This window comes from Mobula birostris, chromosome 1, assembly GCF_030028105.1.
Source record: "Mobula birostris isolate sMobBir1 chromosome 1, sMobBir1.hap1, whole genome shotgun sequence".
NCBI lineage: Eukaryota > Metazoa > Chordata > Chondrichthyes > Myliobatiformes > Myliobatidae > Mobula > Mobula birostris.
Genome location: NC_092370.1, coordinates 220,924,797 through 220,945,638, shown reverse-complemented (window position 1 = coordinate 220,945,638; position 20,842 = coordinate 220,924,797). Strand labels below are relative to the sequence as shown.

General features: G+C 46.4%; 2 protein-coding genes across 6 annotated transcripts in view; one reads left to right on the top strand and one right to left on the bottom strand.

Annotated features, from left to right (window-relative positions):
- The window catches only part of ttll5 (tubulin tyrosine ligase-like family, member 5), a 510,221-nt gene that overhangs the window by 475,124 nt on the left and 14,255 nt on the right, over positions 1 to 20,842 (top strand). The window contains exon 34 of one of the 4 annotated variants that reach the window (XM_072271840.1): positions 6,088 to 7,588. The exons of the other annotated variants lie outside the window; for them this stretch is intronic. Coding sequence (XP_072127941.1) covers positions 6,088 to 6,125 — 38 coding nt within the window. The 3' untranslated portion in view covers positions 6,126 to 7,588. Of the gene's footprint in view, positions 1 to 6,087; positions 7,589 to 20,842 lie in introns of those variants that run through there. 4 annotated transcript variants of the gene reach the window in all.
- Positions 11,559 to 20,842, bottom strand: part of tgfb3 (transforming growth factor, beta 3) — a 28,240-nt gene continuing 18,956 nt past the window's right edge. For both annotated transcript variants that reach the window (XM_072271916.1, XM_072271925.1), the window contains 2 exons: positions 20,513 to 20,666; positions 11,559 to 15,348 (listed from right to left, as the gene is read on the bottom strand). In XM_072271916.1, coding sequence (XP_072128017.1) covers positions 15,190 to 15,348; positions 20,513 to 20,666 — 313 coding nt within the window. In that variant the 3' untranslated portion in view covers positions 11,559 to 15,189. The remainder of the gene's footprint in view (positions 15,349 to 20,512; positions 20,667 to 20,842) is intronic.

The window sequence follows — 20,842 nt, the reverse complement described above, 5'->3', positions numbered from 1 at the left end:
TCTTCCCTCCATTCAGCAGGGGTGGGGGAGCATAGACCAGTGTTACAGCAAAAACAATCTATCTCCCGTTCTATCCGTCTCTGTGTTGAGTGTGTCAGGAATTTCGCATATATTGAAGGGGTCACTGGCTCTGTGCCCAGACAAGGGAGCTGGGTATCAAATGGCTGGGGAGCAGCTGCTAAAGGAACCGTTGAGATCAGGTGTCTGATTGTAAATGCCGCTTGGAGCAAGGCTGCTAAACTTGCTGCCACAGGGTATGTTTCTACACTCAGTGAGTGGAAGTAGAGCAGAACTGCACTGAGATCTCATCCAACAGCTGGTAACGTCTCAGTGAGCAGGGAGCATTCGATGAATTCCACAAAGACACAGATCCCTGTTGAGTCCTCCAAGCAGAGTGACACATTCAGGAATAGAGTCAGCAATGATTAGAGAAAATGCCTCTGTGTACAGGAGGGAGAGGCTTCATCATCTGCCCACTCTCCATCATCGCCTCTTTGGTCAGAGCAGGCAAGGTCACCAGATTCAGATGTATTTACATCAAAATACACAGTGATTCAGGGGTTAATCTTCGAGTCTGAATGAAAACACCACAGTTGTCACTGACTTAATCAAAATCTGTGTGGATGAGTGAGTGCCTTTGAAAACATACTGAACATATCTAAATCAAAAGCCATGAATGAACCAAGAGATGGGTAGTCTGCTGAGGGATAGATCTGTGGCATTCAAGACCAGTGATCTAGAATTGTACAAGAAGTCCAGGTATGACTTAAAGAAGGCTATCTTAAGCTCTGGTAGGGTTTGCAGGCCATTATTTCCTACAAAGTGAAACCTAACAGCATGATTGGAAGTCATGCTTCCCTCCCAGACGAGCTCAATGCCTCTTATGCATACTTTGAAAAAGAGAATAAAACTATAGCTATGTGAGTCCCTATAGCATCCAATGACCCTGTCAGCTCTGATTTGGAAGCCAACATCAGCACATCTTTCAAGAGGGTGAACTCTCGCAAGGCATTAGGCCCTAATGGTGTACCTGGTAGGGCACTGAAAACCTGTGCCAACCAATGGGAATGTTCAAGGACATCTTCAATCTCTCACTGCTGCAGTCAGAAGTTCCCACCTGCTTCAAAAGGGCGACAATGCCCAAGAAGAGCAGGGTGAGCTGCCTCAGTGACTATCACCCAGTGGCATTCACATCTACAGTGATGAAGTGCTTTGAGAGGTTGATCATGGCTAGAGTCAATTCCTGCCTAAGCAAGGACCTGGACCTGCTGCAATTTGCCTATCGCCACAATAACTCTACAGTGGTTGCAATCATCACTGGCGCACCTCAATGATGTATTCTTAGCCCGCTGTTCTACTCTCTCTACACTCATGACTGTGTGGCTAGGCACAACTCAAATGCTATCTATAAATTTGTCAATAACACAATTGTTGTTGGCAGAATTTCAGATAGTGACAAGGAGGCATATAGGAACAAGATAGATCAGCTGGTTGAGTGGTGTCACAACAACAACCTCATACTCAAATATCAGTACAACAAAAGAATTGATTGTGGACTTTAGGAAGGTAAGTTGAGGGAACACACACCAGTCCTCATTGAGGCATTAGAAGTGGAAAGTGTGAGCAGTTTTAAGTTCCTGCGTGTCAACATCCCTGAGCATCTATCCTGGGCCTAACATATTGGTGCAATTACAAAGAAGGCTTGACAGTAGCTATATTTCATTATGAGTTTGAGATGAATCGGTATATCAGCGAAGACACTGACAAATTTCTACGAATGTACCATTGAGAGCATTGTAACTGGTTGCATCATCATCTGGTATGGAGGGGCCACTGCACAGGATAGGAAAAAGCTGTAAGCTCAGCCGGCTGCATCATGGGCACTAGCTTCTTCAGTATCCAGGACACCTTCAAAAGGCAATGTCTCAAAAAGGTATCATCCATTATTAAGGGCCCCCTTCACCCAGGACACGCCCTCTTCTCATTGCTACCATCAAGGAGGAGGTACAGGAACCTGAAGACACACACTCAAAGTTTCAGGAACTACTTCTTCCCCTCCAACATTAGATTTCTGAATGGACAATGAACCCATGAACACTTCCTCATTATGTTACTCTCTTTCTTTTAGCACTACTTACTTAAATTATTTTTTTGATATAGTTATTGTAATTTATCATTTTTATTACTATGTATGGCAATGTACTGCTGCCATAAAACAACCAATTTCATGACCAATGCTGGTGATATTAAATCTTGTTCTGATTCTGCCAACAATGTTCAGCAGAACACAAACAGCAGTAACAACAATAGAACAAGACAACAACATCAAACAAATTCTTTTCCCAGTCATGCAGCCTCGTCACACACACAGACAGAACTCCAACCCCTTACCACCTAACTTGCAAACTCGTGTTTACTGCCCTCGACAAGGAGGTAGTAAGCTGTTCCAGAACCATTGCAGTCCTTCAGGTGAAGGTGTTTTTGGAAAGAGCTCCCAGCTCATCACACTGTTGAGAAAGAGGAACAGTGTACAACCTGGAGAGGAGAACCTGGTGTCCTTGTTGTCTGCGGTAAGGTTGGCGGTCTTGCAACATGCTATAGGTCTAATCTGGGCAAGTGACTACAGGGCATTTTGTGTCACCAAACACCAGCTTCAGTTTCAGCACATGAAACTAAGCCAGTCATCTGGACATTAAAGGTGCATATATCAGGATGTTCCTTATCGACTACATTCAATACTACCATCTCTTCAGACTATTATTAATCAATAAGCTTCCAGACCTTAGCCTCAATGCCTCCTTGTGCAATTGGATCCTCAATTTCCTCACTTGTAGACACCACTCAGTTCAATTGGCAACAACATCTCCGCCACAATCTCCATTAGTGCAGGTGCACCACAAGGCTGTGTGCTTAGCCCCTTGCTCTACTCACTTTACACTTACGACTGTGCAGCTACGCTGCAATGCCAGATTTAAGTTTGCTGACAACACCACTGTTGTAGGCTGAATCAAAGGTGGTGACAAATGGTAACAAAGGTGGTGACAAATAGGAGGGAGATTGAAAATCTGGCTGAGTGATGTCACAACAACAACCTCTTACTCAATATCAGCAAGACCAAGTTGCTATTATTGACTTCTGGAAGAGGAAGCCAGAGCCAGTTCTCATCAGGGGAGCAGAAGGTGGAGAGGGTCGGAAACTTTAAATTCCTCTATGGTTATCATTTCAGAAAAAAGCACAGCAGTGCCTCAACTTTCTTAGAAGTTTGCGAAGATTTGATTTGACATCTAAAACTTTGACCAACTTCTATAGGTGTGTGGTGGAGAGTATATTGACTGGCTGCATCACAGCCTGATTTGGAAATGCCAATTCCTTTGAACGGAAAATCCTACAAAAAGCAGTGGATACGGCCCAGTCCATCACGGGTAAAGCCCTCTCCACCATTGAAACCATCTACACAAAACACTGTCCCAGGAACACGACATCTATCATCGGGGACCTCCGCTACCCAGGACATGCTTTCTTCTCGCTGCTGTCATCCGAATGTACAGGAGCCTCAAGACTCACACCACCAGGTTCAGGAACGGTTATTACCCCTCAACCATCGGGCTCTTGGACCAGAGGGGATAACTTCGCTCAACTTTACCTGCCCCATTTTTGAAATGTTTCCACAACCAAAGGATCCACTTTCGAAGACTCTTCATCTCGTGTTCTCGATGTTTATTGCTTATTTATTTTTTTTTATTATTATTTCTTTCTTTTGTATTTGCAGAGCTGGTTAGCTTTTGCATACTGGTTGAACACCTAAGTTGGTCTTTTATTGATTCTGTTATTATTATTGTATTCTGGACTTATTGAATATGCCCGCAAAAAAATTAATCTCAGGGTTGTCTATGGTGACGTAACGTACTTTAACAACGGATTTACTTGAACTCTGAAGCCCACATGATCCACTGCAGGAGCTGTAATAGGTATGTTTCAATTATTTACTTAGGGGTACAGCGTGGTAACAGGCCTTCCGGTCCAGTGGGTCCACTCCATCCAATTACACCCATCAGACTAATTAACCCATATATCTTTGGAATGTGGGAGGAAACCGAAGCACTCGGGGGAAACCCACGCAGTCACAGAGAGAGCTCCTTACAAACAATTTTGGAATTGAACCTGGGTCACTGATGCTGAAAAATATTACACTAACTGCTACGTTACTTTTCCACCCCTAAATATCAGTTTGTTTAAAGGATGTTAAAGTCATGCCTGGTAATTCTGGAAGGGACAGGGTCAGGTTTGGGAGCATATGTTTGCTGTAATAGCATTATGCTAACTGCTATTCTACCATGCTGCTGCCAGATACCGAGGCCTTTGTCAGCCGCAACCAGAACAACTGTTGAGTCTGGGCACTGATCAGCTTGTTGCGCTGCTGAAAGGACGGTATGTGAAAGTTATTGCTGTTCCTGTGTGAACAGGATTAAACGTTGATGCAGTGGAGGAGTTTGAGACAATGAGGGAATTTGTTGGGGTGAATGTTCTGAGATGTGAGTCCCTAACAAGAATTTGTAAAATGGGAACCTGTCCATCGATGGGCAAGATCGGTAGGAACCAACACACCAAGGGAGAGGAGCTATGGAACCTTTTCCTAGACAAACTTTTCAACCTGTAGCTACAACGCCTGGCCTGGGAAACTAAGGCAACAATTCAAAGTAAGCAGCGAAAGAACTGAGTGCCAACTTCTGTTCCTGCCTGTGGTGACTTGGTACCATGTATGGAACATCTCGCAGGTTTCTGAATCATCAGGATCAGAATCAAAATCAGGTTTATTATCACTGACTTGTGTCATGAAATTTGTTGTTTTGTGGCAACAGCACCATGCAAATGAGAGCAAAACCTTATGGGAGTGTTCCAGACTTCAGAAATCTGATGGGAGAGGAGGAAGGTGTTCCCAAAATGTTGAATGTGTGTTTTCAGCCTCCTGTGACCTCCTCCCTGATGGCAGGAATGAGAAGAGGGCATGTCCCAAATGGTGGGGATCCACCATGATGGATACCTGAGGTATTGCCTTTTGAAGACGTCCTTGATGATGGGGAGGTAGTTGGCTGCTGTGTGGCCATAGCTGGAATGGTCCCACAGGAGCAGAGGTCTATGGCACTAGGATCTCACGTACCTTGTGGCCATATCATGGCTGAAATTGCCATTGTGGGTTTAGCAGCCACACGTGAGGTCAGAGGGATTTACATCATCATTTCTGACAGCCATTCAGTGACGAGCGATGGTCCCTGTCAGCACAGTAAGATCCCACACCAGGTCAGCTCTGCAAAAGGATCAACATTGGCTAGAAAGTAAAGAAGTAGCAAACTGCTTCTGAACAGTATGGCAGCGTAGTAGTTAACGTAACTCTTCACAATGCCAGTGATCAGGGACCAACAGACCCTGGGACAGCTTCTTCCACCAGGCCATCAGACTGATTAATTCACATTGTATTTCTATGCTATATTGACTGACCTGTTGTACATACTGTTTATTACAAATTACTATAAATTGCACATTGCACATTTAGACGGAGACGTAATGTAAAGAGTTTTACTCCTCATGTACGTGAAGGATGTAAGAAATAAAATTAATTCAATTTCTGCCACTGTCTGTAAGGAGTTTGAGTGTTCTTCCTGTCACCGCATACGTTTCCAGGTTAGTAAGTTGTGGACATGTTATGTTGGCACCAGAAGCATAGTGCCACCGCTTGTGGGTTGCTCCTAGCATAACCTTGGACTACGCTGGTCGTTGACAGAAATAATGCATTTCATTGGATGTTTCAGTGTTTCGATATACATGTGACAAATAAAATTAATCTTTGTCTTTATAATAAAGTCTGTCCTGGACACCATCCACCTGGGGGAGCTGGCCAGGTGCCACTTTCTCAGCATGATTAGCCTCCGATCTGGGGCACAGCAACACCTCCTGAGGAGGGTGGGCCTGGTGGACTATAGTTTGGCTCCCACTCCAATCAAGTTCCCACAGCAGGGCACAGACTCCTGACACTCTCCTCTGGCACGCAGCTTCACCTCCCTAAGGATGTTTTCTGTTTATCTATTACAGCAGAGACCTCAGCAAACCCAGCAGGGAAATCTGCGTGAGTGTACAACTAATGCCTCTGACTCATCCCACTGACCAATTCCTCTGACCGGTCCTACTGACCCTCCCACTGACCAGTCTCACTGACCGATTCCTCTGACCCTTCCCACTGACTTGTCACACCAACCTATCCCTTTGACCAATCTCACTAATCCATTTCACTCACCTGTCCTAGAAACCCTACCAGACAGACCCACTGACCCCTATGGACAGATTGCACTGATCTCTACGGACAGGTCAAATTCCTTAAACTGCCACGGATTGGACTATCAGAGAAGTGTGGACCTGAATCTGTGGGAATCATTTCACACATCCCATTGCTGTGGTGTTACATGGAGTTGTGCTGTGGACTCAGTGCTGATGGGGTTTAACCAGAACCACGACAAATATCGCTCCATCTGATAATGGGACTTCGCTGGAAACCTTCACCACATGGACCTGACACAGCCCACGGTCAGCTCCAGTTCGCCAGACTGCCAATGGTCAGCTCCAGGACTCAGGATGGCCTGCAGTCAGCTCCAGGACTCAGGACAGGCAGCATTGACTCCCTCAAGCCAATGGCAGAAGCACAGGGTCTTCAGTGCTAGAATGCCACTCTGGACTACACAGTGCTTGGGACGGCCCAGCCTGGGGCTTCGAATGCAGACATCAATGTCTTCAGTCACAGTCAGATGTGTGCTGGTGCCCTCAGTCCTGTCCACTTGTTGTCCTGGGGGAGTGTGTCTGATCCTCCCTCACCCACCACCCACCCAGTGACTGCTGTTGGAGAGGAGGGAGGGAGTGCTGTGATTTGGACCCAGAGGGAGTGACAGGCCAAGGATTGACTTCCAGGTCAGGATGGCATGTGTCGGAAGTTGGGATCCCTTCTCCTGTAGCCACTGTTCTGCTGGGAATCGATGCAAAGGGACCAAAGGGAAATCACCGCTGGGGCCCTGAGGCTGTAGAAGGTGACCGAGGACTCTCCCCCATCCTCAGAACACTTCCCAGCCTCCCTCACACACCTCCTCTCTCCCTGTCCTGCCCTGACCACCTTCAGGGCCTTCCAAATGAATGAGTCCCTATCCTCATTGCCCACCCTCCTTAACACTCCCCAACCAGGGGAGGTGAGATATCTCACCTGGAGGGATGCAAGAATGGGTACAGGATGGGACGGGTGAGCCCCAGTGTGATGAAGGCTGCCTAGGGTTCTCACTAAGCTGTGGAGAGATATTCCAGTGCTGGCTGAGTAACATCAGGAGAGGTGGTTGGGGTGAGAGGTAACAGCTGCTTGGGGATGCGGACCGTTGGGATGCATTGTGCATACTACTGGCAAATTATTTCACTCTGTACATAGACTGGGGTGGGCTGCTTGGGGAATTGTATGTTTTATTCTAGAATGACATGGGAAGGACTACAGTAGCAACTGATCATTCTGTTTCAGGGAGACATTTACAGCTAAAATTATAAAACATTTATTAATATTTTGAGATGTAAGGCTTGTATCAAGTAGTCTTTGTCTGAAGGTGCACTGTAGAGACCTATGTTAATAAGGGGGGAAATGGGTGGACAAATTACATTGCATGTCCTCCCAAGAGGGAAAAAGAACATAGAACATAGAATAGTACAGCACAGTACAGGCCCTTCGGCCCACAATGTTGTGCCAACCCTCAAACCCTGCGTCCCATATAAGCCCCCACCTTAAATTCCTCCATATACCTGTCTAGTAGTCTCTTAAACTTCACTAGTGTATCTCCCTCCACCACTGACTCAGGCAGTGCATTCCACACACCAACCACTCTCTGAGTAAAAAACCTTCCTCTAATATCCCCCTTGAACTTCCCACCCCTTACCTTAAAGCCATGTCCTCTTGTATTGAGCAGTGGTGCCCTGGGGAAGAGTCGCTGGCTATCCACTCCATCTATTCCTCTTATTATCTTGCACACCTCTATCATGTCTCCTCTCATCCTCCTTCTCTCCAAAGAGTAAAGCCCTAGCTCCCTTAATCTCTGATCATAATGCATACTTTCTAAACCAGGCAGCATCTTGGTAAATCTCCTCTGTACCCTTTCCAATGCTTCCACATCCTTCCTATAGTGAGGTGACCAGAACTGGACACAGTACTCCAAGTGTGGCCTAACCAGAGTTTTACAGAGTTGCATCATTACATCGCGACTCTTAAACTCTATCCCTTGACTTATGAAAGCTAACACCCCATAAGCTTTCTTAACTACCCTATCCACCTATGAGGCAACTTTCAGGGATCTGTGGACATGTACCCTGAGATCCCTCTGCTCCTCCACACTACCAAGTATCCTGCCATTTACTTTGTACTCTGCCTTGGAGTTTGTCCTTCCAAAGTGTACCACCTCACACTTCTCCGGGTTGAACTCCATCTGCCACTTCTCATTCCACTTCTGCAACCTATCAATGTCTCTCTGCAATCTTCGACAATCCTCTACACTATCTACAACACTACCAACCTTTGTGTCGTCTGCAAACTTGCCAACCCACCCTTCTACCTCCACATCCAGGTCATTATTAAAAATCACGAAAAGTAGAGGTCCCAGAACAGATCCTTGTGGGACACCACTAGTCACAACCCTCCAATCTGAATGTACTCCCTCCACCACCACCCTCTGCCTTCTGCAGGCAAGCCAATTCTGAATCCACCTGGCCAAACTTCCCCAGATCCCATGCCTTCTAACTTTCTGAATAAGCCTACCGTGTGGAACCTTGTCAAATGCCTTACTAAAATCCATATAGATCACATCCACTGCACTACCCTCATTTAGGGTCAGGCAGATTCTGGGAGATTGTACCCAAACTAGGGTTTTGGCTCAGGCTGGCCAGGGTCAACAGGATGCCCGTGGGGGGCCCGTACTGCATCTGCTGGCTGACCCTGGGGGAAGGTATTGTTGGGGTAGGAGTGAGGGTATGGGCATCGTTCACTTGTCCAAGGGCAGTGTCATACTCACCATTTACTCATTAGGCACTATGTGGAACTGCACCCCTGTTTGAATTGTGTTTATCATTGATAGAGTGTGGGGATGTGCTGGAGGCTGCTGAGCGGATGAAGGTAGAATATAGAACATTACAGCACAATACAGGCCCTTTGGCCCACAATGTTGTGCCAACCTTTTAACCTACTCTAAGATCAATATAACCCTTCCTCCCACACAGCCCTTCATTTTTCTAATATTCATGTGCTTATCTAAGAGTTTCTTACATGTCCCTAATGTATCTGCCTCTGTCGTAACCCCTGGCAGCACGTTCCACACACCCACTGTAGTGTATAAAAAAGTTACCTCTACCATCTCTCCCTTCCATTGGAGCAAAAGTGGGGCATGATCATGTCCTCTGCTTTAGCAGAGGGACCCTGGAGCATACAGTACCCTCAGCAGCTGCCCAAAAGCTCTGGGAGAAGATTATGCCCCCCTCATATTAGCCATCTCTGCCTTGGAAAAAAGTCTCTGGCTGTCCACTCAATCTGTGCTTCTTACGTCTTGAATGCCATATTAAGTCACCTCTCATCCTCCTTCACTCCAAAGAGAAAAGCTCCAGCTTGCTCATCCTATCCTCATAAGACATGCTCTTTAGTCCAGGCAGTATCCTGGTGAGTCTCCTCTGTACCCTAATGAGGTGACCAGAACTGAACACAGTACTCCGAGTGGTCTAACCATGGTTTTATAGAGATATAATGATATTGAGATACATCCTAGGATATGCTGGGACACATCATCTGTGATGTAAACTGAGGTCATCGTGTGTTTCTGGTCTTTCAACATTAGATACTCTTGCCTAGTCGACCCAGCCATGGTTGATCAGACCCAGGCTTGTGTCCCAGCAGCATTGATCTACGGGCCACATCTCTTGATCCATAGCCATCTGGAGCTCACTCAGCAGCCTCTGTGATGGTCCTGATGACTTTTCTTTGCAATCCTCATAATGCCAAGGAGAGAGCAGGTTCTGCATGGCAAGCAGCCCAGCAAAACTTCTACACCCTGCTTCTATAGGCTTGCATCATGCCCTGCACCCATCTCTGGCACTGCTTTACCAGCTCCTGGTATTTGGCTTTCTTACGCTCAAACACCTCCTCAATCCAGTCTTCCCAAGGAACTGTCAGTTCTACCATGACCACCTGAATTGTGGTTTCTGACAGAATGACCATGTCAGGCATCAGGAATGATGAAAAAATGAAGTCGGGGAACTTCAATTGCTTACCAAGATCAACTTTCAGTTGCAAGTTGGATGCTGTGGCGAGCAAGCCTGCTGGTGATCTGGGCTGAGGCTGTGGTTGGTCTCTAGCTTTGAGGGCTTTCTGAGTTGGCGGAGGTGCCTACAATTATTAACGGCCGAGAAGATTCCTTCTACCACTGCCTTCCGTACCTGATCATGGTGCCAGCAATAGCGGCCTTCTCCCAGAGCTTTTGGGTAGCTGCAGAGGGTATGTTGTAGGGTCCCTCTGCCAGGACAGAGAGGACATGATTGTGCTTCACTTTTGTCCCAAGCAAAAACATTAGCACCACCATGACCTGCACCCACTTTAATTGTGTTAATTGATGGAATATGGACATGTGCTGGAGGCTGCTTGGCACATGCAGTGTCACTAGGCTGTGGACAAACAGCCCATCAGCCGCTCTGTGAGCAGTGCTCCCTTAAACAGCTAAACCTTTTCTGTCATGCATCCCACTACCTCCACTCTTGTTTCCACCAGCTAGTGTTACCGATCAATCCCCAGCTCATCAATCAGATCCCCAATCCTTCCCCCCTCTATTATTTGCTTAGTTCCTCCACACATCCTCCCTCCTTGACCCTCTACACACACTCTTTCTGTCCATACATTACCCTGGTGTCCCCACACTTTGCACTGCCAGACCCCACATAGCTCATCCTGCCCCACCAGGGGCAGGGTGGTACATGGTGACGCAGTATCCCTGAGTGTTTAACACTATATATGACCACTAGTGCCTCCAAGGTGGGTATTCAGAAGTCATGTGGTCTCATAATCCAGCTCCCATTCTCTTACTCTCAGCAACCATGCTTTAACCAGAGTCAGCACCATGAATCAGTGTAACCAGAAGATCAGGTGAGAACTTCCGTAGATCATTCCAAGTCCCATCCACTCAACACGGGATTCAGAGATCTGGACACAGAAGTGAGGCAGGGTCCTCAGCACTCAGGAGAGGAATCTTCTCTACCCATCGCAGCAGGCTGGGGTTCAAATTCCAATCTGGAGACTTCAGCCAAAAATATAAGGCATCCATTCCAAGGCAGTGCTGAGGGAAGGTGACAATGTGGAAAGGGGTCGAGCTCAGGTCCTGTGTTTGGGCCTGGTTCCATGGTGTGTGCTTGGTATCATTCTCTCCAGCTGACCACTGTCCAGGCTCTTTACCCTCACCCTATTCCTTTGCCCTTGAGCAACATCTTGGTGTAAATGGCAGGATCTTCCCAATCAACAGAGGCAAAGAAAATTCATCCAAGCTACACTTTAATCTCAACTAAGTTGCATTCAACAACCTTATTCGCTTTTCTTTAAAAAAAGGTTTATTCATTAATGGGAAAACGTACTACAAAATAAATTAGCAGGTGGGATGTGCAACTTTCCACAGAACTGTTGCCCCTGTGTGATCGGCTTGAGATGGCCATGCGGGACTTCCCGTTGCCGTCACAAGTAGGGGTGGCACTGGAGTCCTGGTCTACCTGTTGTCAGTATGAGTAAACCCTGCAGATTTATTACCACTGTACAGACATGTTTACAGAATACAGTTACTCATTCACAGAGCTGCACCACACTCCCATTCTCCCTCCCAAAGCCTCACCATCAACAAGCCAGTCAATGAGGAGGAAACACCAGCAGGTACTGGAGACCCCCCCCTGAGGCTCACACCACCCTGCATCATTCTGGAGCTTCCTCCAGCAGCATAGCAGGAGCACCACAACGGCTCAGAAAGACTTTGTCAAGGGCACAAAGGTGAAAGATGCCCGTCACCAGTTACTGAATCAAGACCATAAGATATAGAAACAGAATTAGGCTATTCAGCCTAAAGTCTGCTCTGCCATTCCATCATGGCTGATTTATTTTCCGTCTCAGCCCCATTTTCTAGCCTTCACGCCTGAGATCCTCTGACAATGTTTCTAATCATAAATGTACCAATATACCCAATAACTTCCACAGATTCTCCACTCTCTGGCTAAAGAAATTCCTCTTCAGCTCTGTTCTCAAGAACCATTTGTTCTCGGAACAGCCAATTTCCTATGATCCACGTACTGTGAATTTATGGGCTGTTTATTTGCCAATAAAATCCCCGACTTTAACCCCTCCTAATGTTTTCACTTCTACCATTGGATGGATTTCTCTCCTGTTCTAGCTGGGTTAGTAGCCCTCTGCCCCAACCCGGGACCTGACCCCATTCTAGTATCCAACCTGGAAACGGCAGCCACAGCCGAGGTGATGAATTCCCTCATAAGTTGGAGAATCCTTCAGAATCTTCAAAGTTAAAGCTCCTTCCCTTCAACCAAAACAAATCCAATTGCTCAGTGAACAATAGTGATTCCACTTCCAACTGATTTGTTGATGTGAGACACACTGTTGTGTTCTAACAGTGTGATGTGACACCTTCCACTGTATGAAAAACCATGTCCTAGTATGGACAACCTATCAAGCCGCAGTGTAGTTTTCATCTACTTTTATATGTAAGGAGATAGTTGAGTATTTCACTCAGTCTGGTTACTAACTTTCAAAGCCGTCCCTCAGATGGGTTTCCTTCATGGCTTGTGAAACATTAATTCATGTATCGAAGTGGATTATTGGAGATGGTGACATTAGGGAACCAAGCCCTCACTGGTCCCTTTGTACATTAGTGGAAGGTCCCACACTCCCACTGTGAGAGAGGAGAAAGGATGAATGGCCGTACTGACTAGGAATTATTCCTCATCAACCTCCCCACACACTTGTCCTATTGGCAGTTGTTCTGAGAGCTTGCGTCCACTAACTGCCTGCTTCGCTGTCTATCTTCTGAGAACACACCAAATGTGTTCCTAATGAGCAGGCGTTGGGTTGGGAGGTGGCACAATGGAAGTTACTAGAGGCCTGGTTCCCTCAGTTTTTTCTATTGGAAATCATACTCTGTCCCAACTGGGGCATCTGCTGGATTTCAGGACCTTTCCAAACTCGCCTCCTGTCCAAGAGGATTTTTACACAGATCAGGAAGCATACCAGCACTCCTGCTGTCTAGTCTGGTCTGGGTCTGTGTGCACCAGGTTAGCAAACAATGGAATCCCTGCCCCAGCAATGGGTATCACAGATACCGAGACATAACCCACTCTGAACAAAAGCCAGCCTCGCACTCTGGGAGGTACAGACCCCTGATCAAAGCCTACTATGATATGCCAAGAGAAAAGCAAGGTTGGATTTCCCTCAAAGCCTTCCTACTCAAACAGCGGATCCTTGACAAAGGTTTGGCCCCCATCCTGCTTACTTCCTCTGTGAGACTCATGGCAACTCTTGTTACACCTTGCTGGCTCAGACCCTGGCACAACACCATGGCCAGTAGAGGATGGAGGGAACTGTTCCTCCCAAGTTGCAGTGTGCCTCGGAGTCCACAGCGAGACAACCGCAAAGACGCTGGCTCTGGAGCTGAGGTAGGAAGCAAGGATGCGTGGTGGGGGTTGGGAAGGGGATCCCAGAGGGACTGGCTGTGGGGAAGACAGGAGGAAGGGGCTCAGGGTATGCAGAGACATCTCCATAGATCAGTCAATAAATAAAAAAATGGGAATTATAAATTAAATATAATGAAAACATACCGCAGTGCAAATGTCAATGTAAATCAGAGAGAAGCAGTCTCCCTGTGTGTCCACACCTCCCTACAGGTCACTGGGGAGCTCATCCCACCCAGACACCTCTGCAGAGGGGCAACGCAGACGGCACACACAATGAATGCCCCACTGACTGTCACCAAGAGACCAGCCAACGGAGACTGTCACTGTGAGACCGAACCACACTGACTGTCACCGAAAGACTGATGGTGACCATCACCGAGTTAATGACCCACAGAGAGTATCACCAAGACTGACCCGTGGAGACCCTCACTGAGAAATTGACCAATAGTAAATGTAACTGTCTGGGTGGGGGTGACAGGGGGTTTCTCTGGGTGACACTGACGGGCGAGGGCATCTCTCTGGGTCAGTATATCATTCAGGTTTTGACCGGAGCGTCTGCTGTGGGAATTCTGCCATGCTAGACACTCCTCTTTGGCTTCACATGTCACAGTCTGTGAACAACACACAGCGGGATGATTGGGGGGTTGGGGGTGGAGCTCTTACTTGGCAGCCACCAGCCAACATTGGTGCTCAGTAAAGGCCAGGATCACGCTCGTCCTATAGGACATATTTCATGCATCGCTGCACATTCTCCGGCCGGAAGCTCCTCACTCTGGTCTGCTCACATACAAAGAGTTCTTGAGGCTGGAGCAGGGGGTCAGCTGCAGTCCTTTGAACCCCTGTTCTCTGTATGTCTGGTACATGGGGCCGTTTGAGGAGCCAATGGCCCACTGGTCAATGTTAATCATGTTAAAACCTGGTGTCGCTCTCTGCCTTCCTCTGGCTACAGTGCAGAGATATTCAGCATCATCTCCCATGTCTTGTCGCCACCACACTCCCTACATCACAACTTCACCGATCCTTTACTTCTGGTGCAGAGTTTGGACTTGTGAATCTTTGTGACTCCTGTCTTGCCAGCTTCTTCCATCAGGCAGCAATGAGCAAACGCACCAGGCCCTTCGTTAGCCTCCTGGTGTCTGCCGCTTGGGTCTTGAAGCCTGTCCCTCTCACATACTTGGACACATGTACTCCAACACACACCCACACATATACTCTTAAGACACACCCATACATACATGTACCCCAACATGAACCCACACATGCACGCCAGCACGCAGTCACCCACACACGTGTACTCCAACAGCACCCATGCACATGTACTCCAACATATACCTCCTATACAGATATGTGCACTCCAACACACAGACCTCACATATGTACATACAGACCCCACACGCATGCATACAAACACGGGCAATCTGGGGAACCTCAGCTACATTTACAGGACTTGACGATCATATTAGATAGCTGTTCCACCTTGGGGGTTCGCCCCACATAGTACAGGATGGTGAGGGGCTCCAGATCCTGGGGGGCACAGCAGGGTGATGCTGAGGCCTCTGGATTCAGCGTGTTGTACAGTCCCAGCACCTGTCAACAAAGGGAGGACAGCTCACTAGCTCATTTATCTCTCCACAATAACACCCCACACACCACCTCACCCAGCAGCTAAAACCTAAACTCACTGAGAGGGCTGAGTGCCCCATTTGAATCTGCTCTGCAATTCCATCATGGCTGATCAATCCCATCCCTCTCAACACCATTCTCCTGCCTTCTCCCCATAACCTTTGACACCTAATTAAGAATTTATCAACCACTGCTTTAAATATACCCAACAACCTGGCGTCCACCACCCTCCAGCTTAAGAAATTCCTCATCTCAGTTCTAAAGGGACATCCTATTTGGAGGCTGTGCCCCCAGTCCTAAACTCCCACACTATAGGATTATCCTCTCAATATTCAATGGGTTTCTCAGAGATCCTTCTTCATTCTTTAAATTCCAGCAAGCACAGGGTCATCAAACGCTCCTCATACATTAACCCTTTCATTCCCAGGATCATATTCAAGAACTTCCTCAGGACCCTATTCAATGGGCTTTTGGCTTTTTCCATCAGCCCAATCAAAACACGATTCATTACCAAGGGCAAATAATAAGGCAGGGATAAGCGGAGCGACCGTTGTGCAAGTGGACCACTTTTAGAGTGGGGAATTTTTGCCTCAGCAGGCTTCTGCAACAACAGACAAGGTACGTTTCTGGTAAGTTTCTTCTTCATTCTTCCTTAGTTAGTGCAATGAGAATGGCTCCAGGGGATGTGTTGTGTTCTTTGTGTGAGATGTAGGAGCTCTGGGAGACCTCCAGCCTCCCGGATAACCACACCTGCACTAGGTGCACCGAGTTGCAGCTCCTCAGAGAACGTGTCAAGGAAATGGAGCTACAACTCGATGACCCTTGGCTCATATGGGAAACAGAGGAGGAGATGATAGATAGCAGAAAGGGAATGGAAATGGGCAGACAGAGCAGAGTGGCTGTTTCCCTCAGTAATAAGAATACCACTTTGGATACTATTGGGGGAATGACTTATCAGGGTGGAGCTGTGGCAACTGGATCTCTGGCACTGAGTCTAGCACAGTGGCTCGGAAGGGAATGGGGGAAAAGAGGAAGGCTGTAGTGAAAGGCAATTCCATAGTTAGAGGAGTAGACACAAGATTCGATCAATGTGAAAGAGACACCCGGATAGTACATTGCCTTCCAGATGCCAGTGTCAGGGATGTCTTGGATTGGGTCCAAGGCATTCTAAAGGAGGAGGGTGAGGAGTGTCTTGGTACATATTGGCACCAATGACATCGGTAGGAAAATGTAGTTAGGTGGAAAGCTGAAAAGCAGGAGCTCCAGGATAGTAATCTCTGGATTGCTGCCTGTGCCACGCACCACTATGGACAAGAATAGGATGATCTGGTTGAGGAACTGGTGCAGGAAGCAGGGCTTCAGATTTCTGAATCACTGGGATCTCTTCTGGGGAAGGTATGACTTGTACAAAAGGGACAGTTATACCTGAACCCAAGGGGACCAATATTCTTGTGGGCATGTTTACTAGAGCTGTTGGGAGGGTTTAAACTAATCTGGCAAGGGAATGGGAACCAGAGTAATAGGGCTGAGGATGGGAAAGTTTGCATCCGATTAGGTGCAGTGTGCAGTGAGACTGTCAGAAGGACGGGACAAAATTTCCATCAGTGGAATGAGATGCAGTGTAGTATGATGACAAAATCAAAAAAGGTGGCAAATACTGGATTGAAGGTGTTATATTTGAATGCACATAGTATATGGAATAAGGTAGGTAATCTTGTAGCACAGTTAGAGTTTGGTAGGTATGAATTTGTGGGCATCACTGAGTCGCGGCTGAAAGAAGATCACAGTTGTGAGCTTAACATCCAAGAATACACCTTGTATCGAAAGGACAGGCAGGTAGGCAGAGGGGGTGGGTGGCTCTCTTGGCAAAAAATGAAATCAAATCCTTAGGAAGAAGTGACATAGGATCAGAAGATGTAGAATCCTTATGGGAAGAGTTAAGAAACTGCAAGGGTAAAACACCCTGATGGGAGTTATAAACAGGCCTCCGAATAGTAGACAGGTTGTGGCTGCAAATTACAACAGGAGAGAGAGAAAAAAAACACGTCAAAAGGGTAATGTTACATATAGTTACAAATAGTTATGGGAGATTTTAATATGCTGGTAGGTCAGAAAAATCAGGTTGGTGCTGGATCCCAACAGAGAATTTGTAGGAGGCCTACAAGATGGCTTTTTAAGAGCAGCTTGTGGTTAAGCCCATGAGGGGAAAGGGAAAGGCTATTCTGGATTGGATGTTGTGTAATGATTCGGATTTGATTAGTGAGCTTAGGGTAAATGAACCCTTAGGAGGCAGTGATCATAATATGATAGTATTCAACCATTCATTTTGAGAGGAAGAAGCTAAAGTCGGATGGTTAGTATTATAGTGGAGTAAAGGGAATCACAGCAGCATGAAAGAGGAGCTAGCCAAAGTTGATTGATAGGGGATTGGAGTTTCTGGGAACAATTCCAAAGGTGCAGGATAGATACATCCCAAAGATGAAGTAGTATTCTAAAAGCAGGATGATGCAATCATAGCTAACAAAGGAAGTCGAAAACAACATGAAAGCAAAAGAGAGGGCATATAATAAAGCAAAGATTAGTGGGAAGTTAGAGGATTGGAAAGCTTTTAAAAACCAACAGAAGACAACTAAAAAAGCCATAAGGAGGGAAAAGATGAAATATGGAGATAAGTTAGCCAATAATATAAAAAAAGGATGCCAAAAGCTTTTTTTTCCAGATATATAAAGAGTAAGAGAGGTTAGAATACATAACAGACCACTGGAAAATAATGCTGGAGACGTAGTAATAGAACTAAATAAGTATTTTGCATCAGTCTTCACTGTGGAAGACATTAGCTGTATGCTGGAATTTCAAGAGTGTTAAGAGGCAGAAGTAAGTGCAATTGCCATTACTAGGGAGAAGGTGCTTGGGAAGCTGAAAGGTCTGAAGGCAGATAAATCACCTGGACCAGACAGGCTAGACCCAGGGGTCTGAAAGAGGTAGCTGAAGGGATTGTGGAGCCATTAAATATAACCTTTCAAAAATCTCTAGATTCTGGCATGATTTCAGAGGACAGGAAAATTGCAAATGTCACGCCACTCTTCAAGAAAGGAGGGAGGCAGAAGAAAGGGAATTATAGGCCAGTAAACCTGACTTCGGTGGTTGGGAAGAGGTTGGAGTCTGTTTTTAAGGATGAGATCTAAGGGTAATTGGGAGGCACATGATAAAATAGTCAGCTGGCTTCCTTAAGAGAAAATCTTGCCTGACAAATCTGTTGGAATTATTTAAGGAAATAACAAGTAGGATAGACAAGGGAGAATCGGTGGATGCTGTGTTTTGGATTTTCAGAAGGCCTTTGACAAGGTGCCGCATGTGGGGTTGCTTAACAAGTTAAGAGCCCATGTTAATAAAGGAAAGATACGAGCATGGATAGACTATTGGCTGATTGGCAGGATGCAAAGAGTGAGAATACAGGCAGCCTTTTCTGATTGGCTGCCAGTGACTAGTGGTGTTCCACAAGGGTCTGTGTTGGGACCGCTTCTTTTTACATTATATGTCAATGGTTAGGATCATGGAATTGATGGCTTTGTGGCCAAGTTTTCAGACGATACAAAGACAGGTGGAGGGGCAGATAGTGTTAAGAAATCAGTTAAGCTGCAGAAGGACTTAGACAGATTGGGCGAACGGACAAAGGAGTGGTAGATAGAATACAGTGTCAGGAAGTGCGTGGTCATGCACTTTGGTAGAAGGAATAAAAGCATAGACCATTTTCTAAACAGGCAGAAAATTCAAAAATCCAAGGTGCAATATTACTTGGGAGTCCTCATGCAGGATTCCCTAATGGTTAACTTGCAGGTTGAATCGCTGGTGAGGACACGGCATGCAATGTTAGGATCCATTTTGAGAAGATTGAAATATAAAAGGATGTAATGTTGAGGCTTTATCAGGCACTGGTGAGGTTTCACTTGGAGAATGGTGAGCAGTTATGGGCCCCTTATCTAAGAAATGATGTGCTGACAGTGGAGAAGTGGAGAGGGTTCAGTGAACGTTTATGAGAATCAATCCACGGATGAAATCATATGAGGAGTGTGTGATGGACTTGGGCATGTACTTGCTGGAATTTAGAAGAATGAGGAGGGGCAGAATCTCATTGAAACCTATCAAATTTTGAAATGTGTAGATAGAGTGGATGTGGAGAGGATGTTTCCAAGTGGAGGAGTGTAGGACCAGAGGGCACAGCCTCAGAATAGAGGGACATCAATTTAGAACGGAGATGAGGAGGAATTTCTTTAACCAGAGGGCAGTGAATCTATAGAACTTGTTGCTACAGGTGGTTGTCGAGGGCAAGCCACTGGGAGTATTTAAGGCAGAGATTGATAGGTTCTTGATTAGTCAGGGTGTGAAAAATTATGTGGAAAAGGCAGGAGAATGGGATTGAGAAGGAAAATAGAACAACCATGGTGAGCAGACTTTATGGACTGAATGGCCTAATTCTGCTCCTATAGATCTTATGGAGATTTACAGGGGTATTGCCAGGATTCGAGAAACGGAATTGTTGAGAGAAGTCGGACAATTATAGGAAACTGACGGATGATCTCATAGAGATGTGTTAAGTAACAAGGGGCATAGATAGGATAAATACACTCAATCTTTTCCCCATGGTTGGGGAATAAAGAAGTAGAAGGCAAAGGTTTGAAAGAGAAGGAAGAGATTTAATAGGAACCGTAGGGACTCATTTCCTACTGTTGTCTGTAAGGAGTTTGTACGTTCTCCCCGTGACCACATGGCTTCCTCTGCGTGTTCCGTTTTCCCCCTCATCCCAAAGATGTATGGGTTAGTCAGCTCATTGGCCACATGGATGTAATTGGGCAGCACAGATTCATTGGGCTGAAGGGCCTGTTACATGAGGTAACTCTAAAGAAGTAAAATAAATAAATAAATCTTTTTCATCCAGAGGGTAATCAGTATATTGAACGAGCTGCCAGAGGAAACGATTGAGGCAGGTACATGAATAACATCTAAGAGGTATTTGGACAGCTACATCGGTAGAAAGGTTTAGAGGGAGATGGATCAAACACAGGCAAGGTATATTGGTCGGCATAGCCTAGCTGAGCTGAAGGACCTGTTTCCATGCTGTAGGGCTCACCGTGCTGTGTTGCGTATCGGTGCTACGCAGGTAGGGGCATGGCCCAGCGCAGAAGTTTGCATAGTACCCCTTGGGCTCGTGGATCCACTTCCAGCCAAGATCCTGTCGAAAGTCGATGTACAGGGAACGCACGCAGCAGTTATCCTCATAATGCCTGCAAAGAAATGTTAGCACGTTGAGCGAATCCGCCAGACTCTGCCTTCACTTCCACTCTACAGTCTATGAGGTCAGCACACGAGACCACAGACTATCATGAGGGGGCTGCGGTGGAGAAACCTGAAGATGATTCTACAGTGGGAGAGAATGGAAGAATGAGGAGGGGTAGCAGGC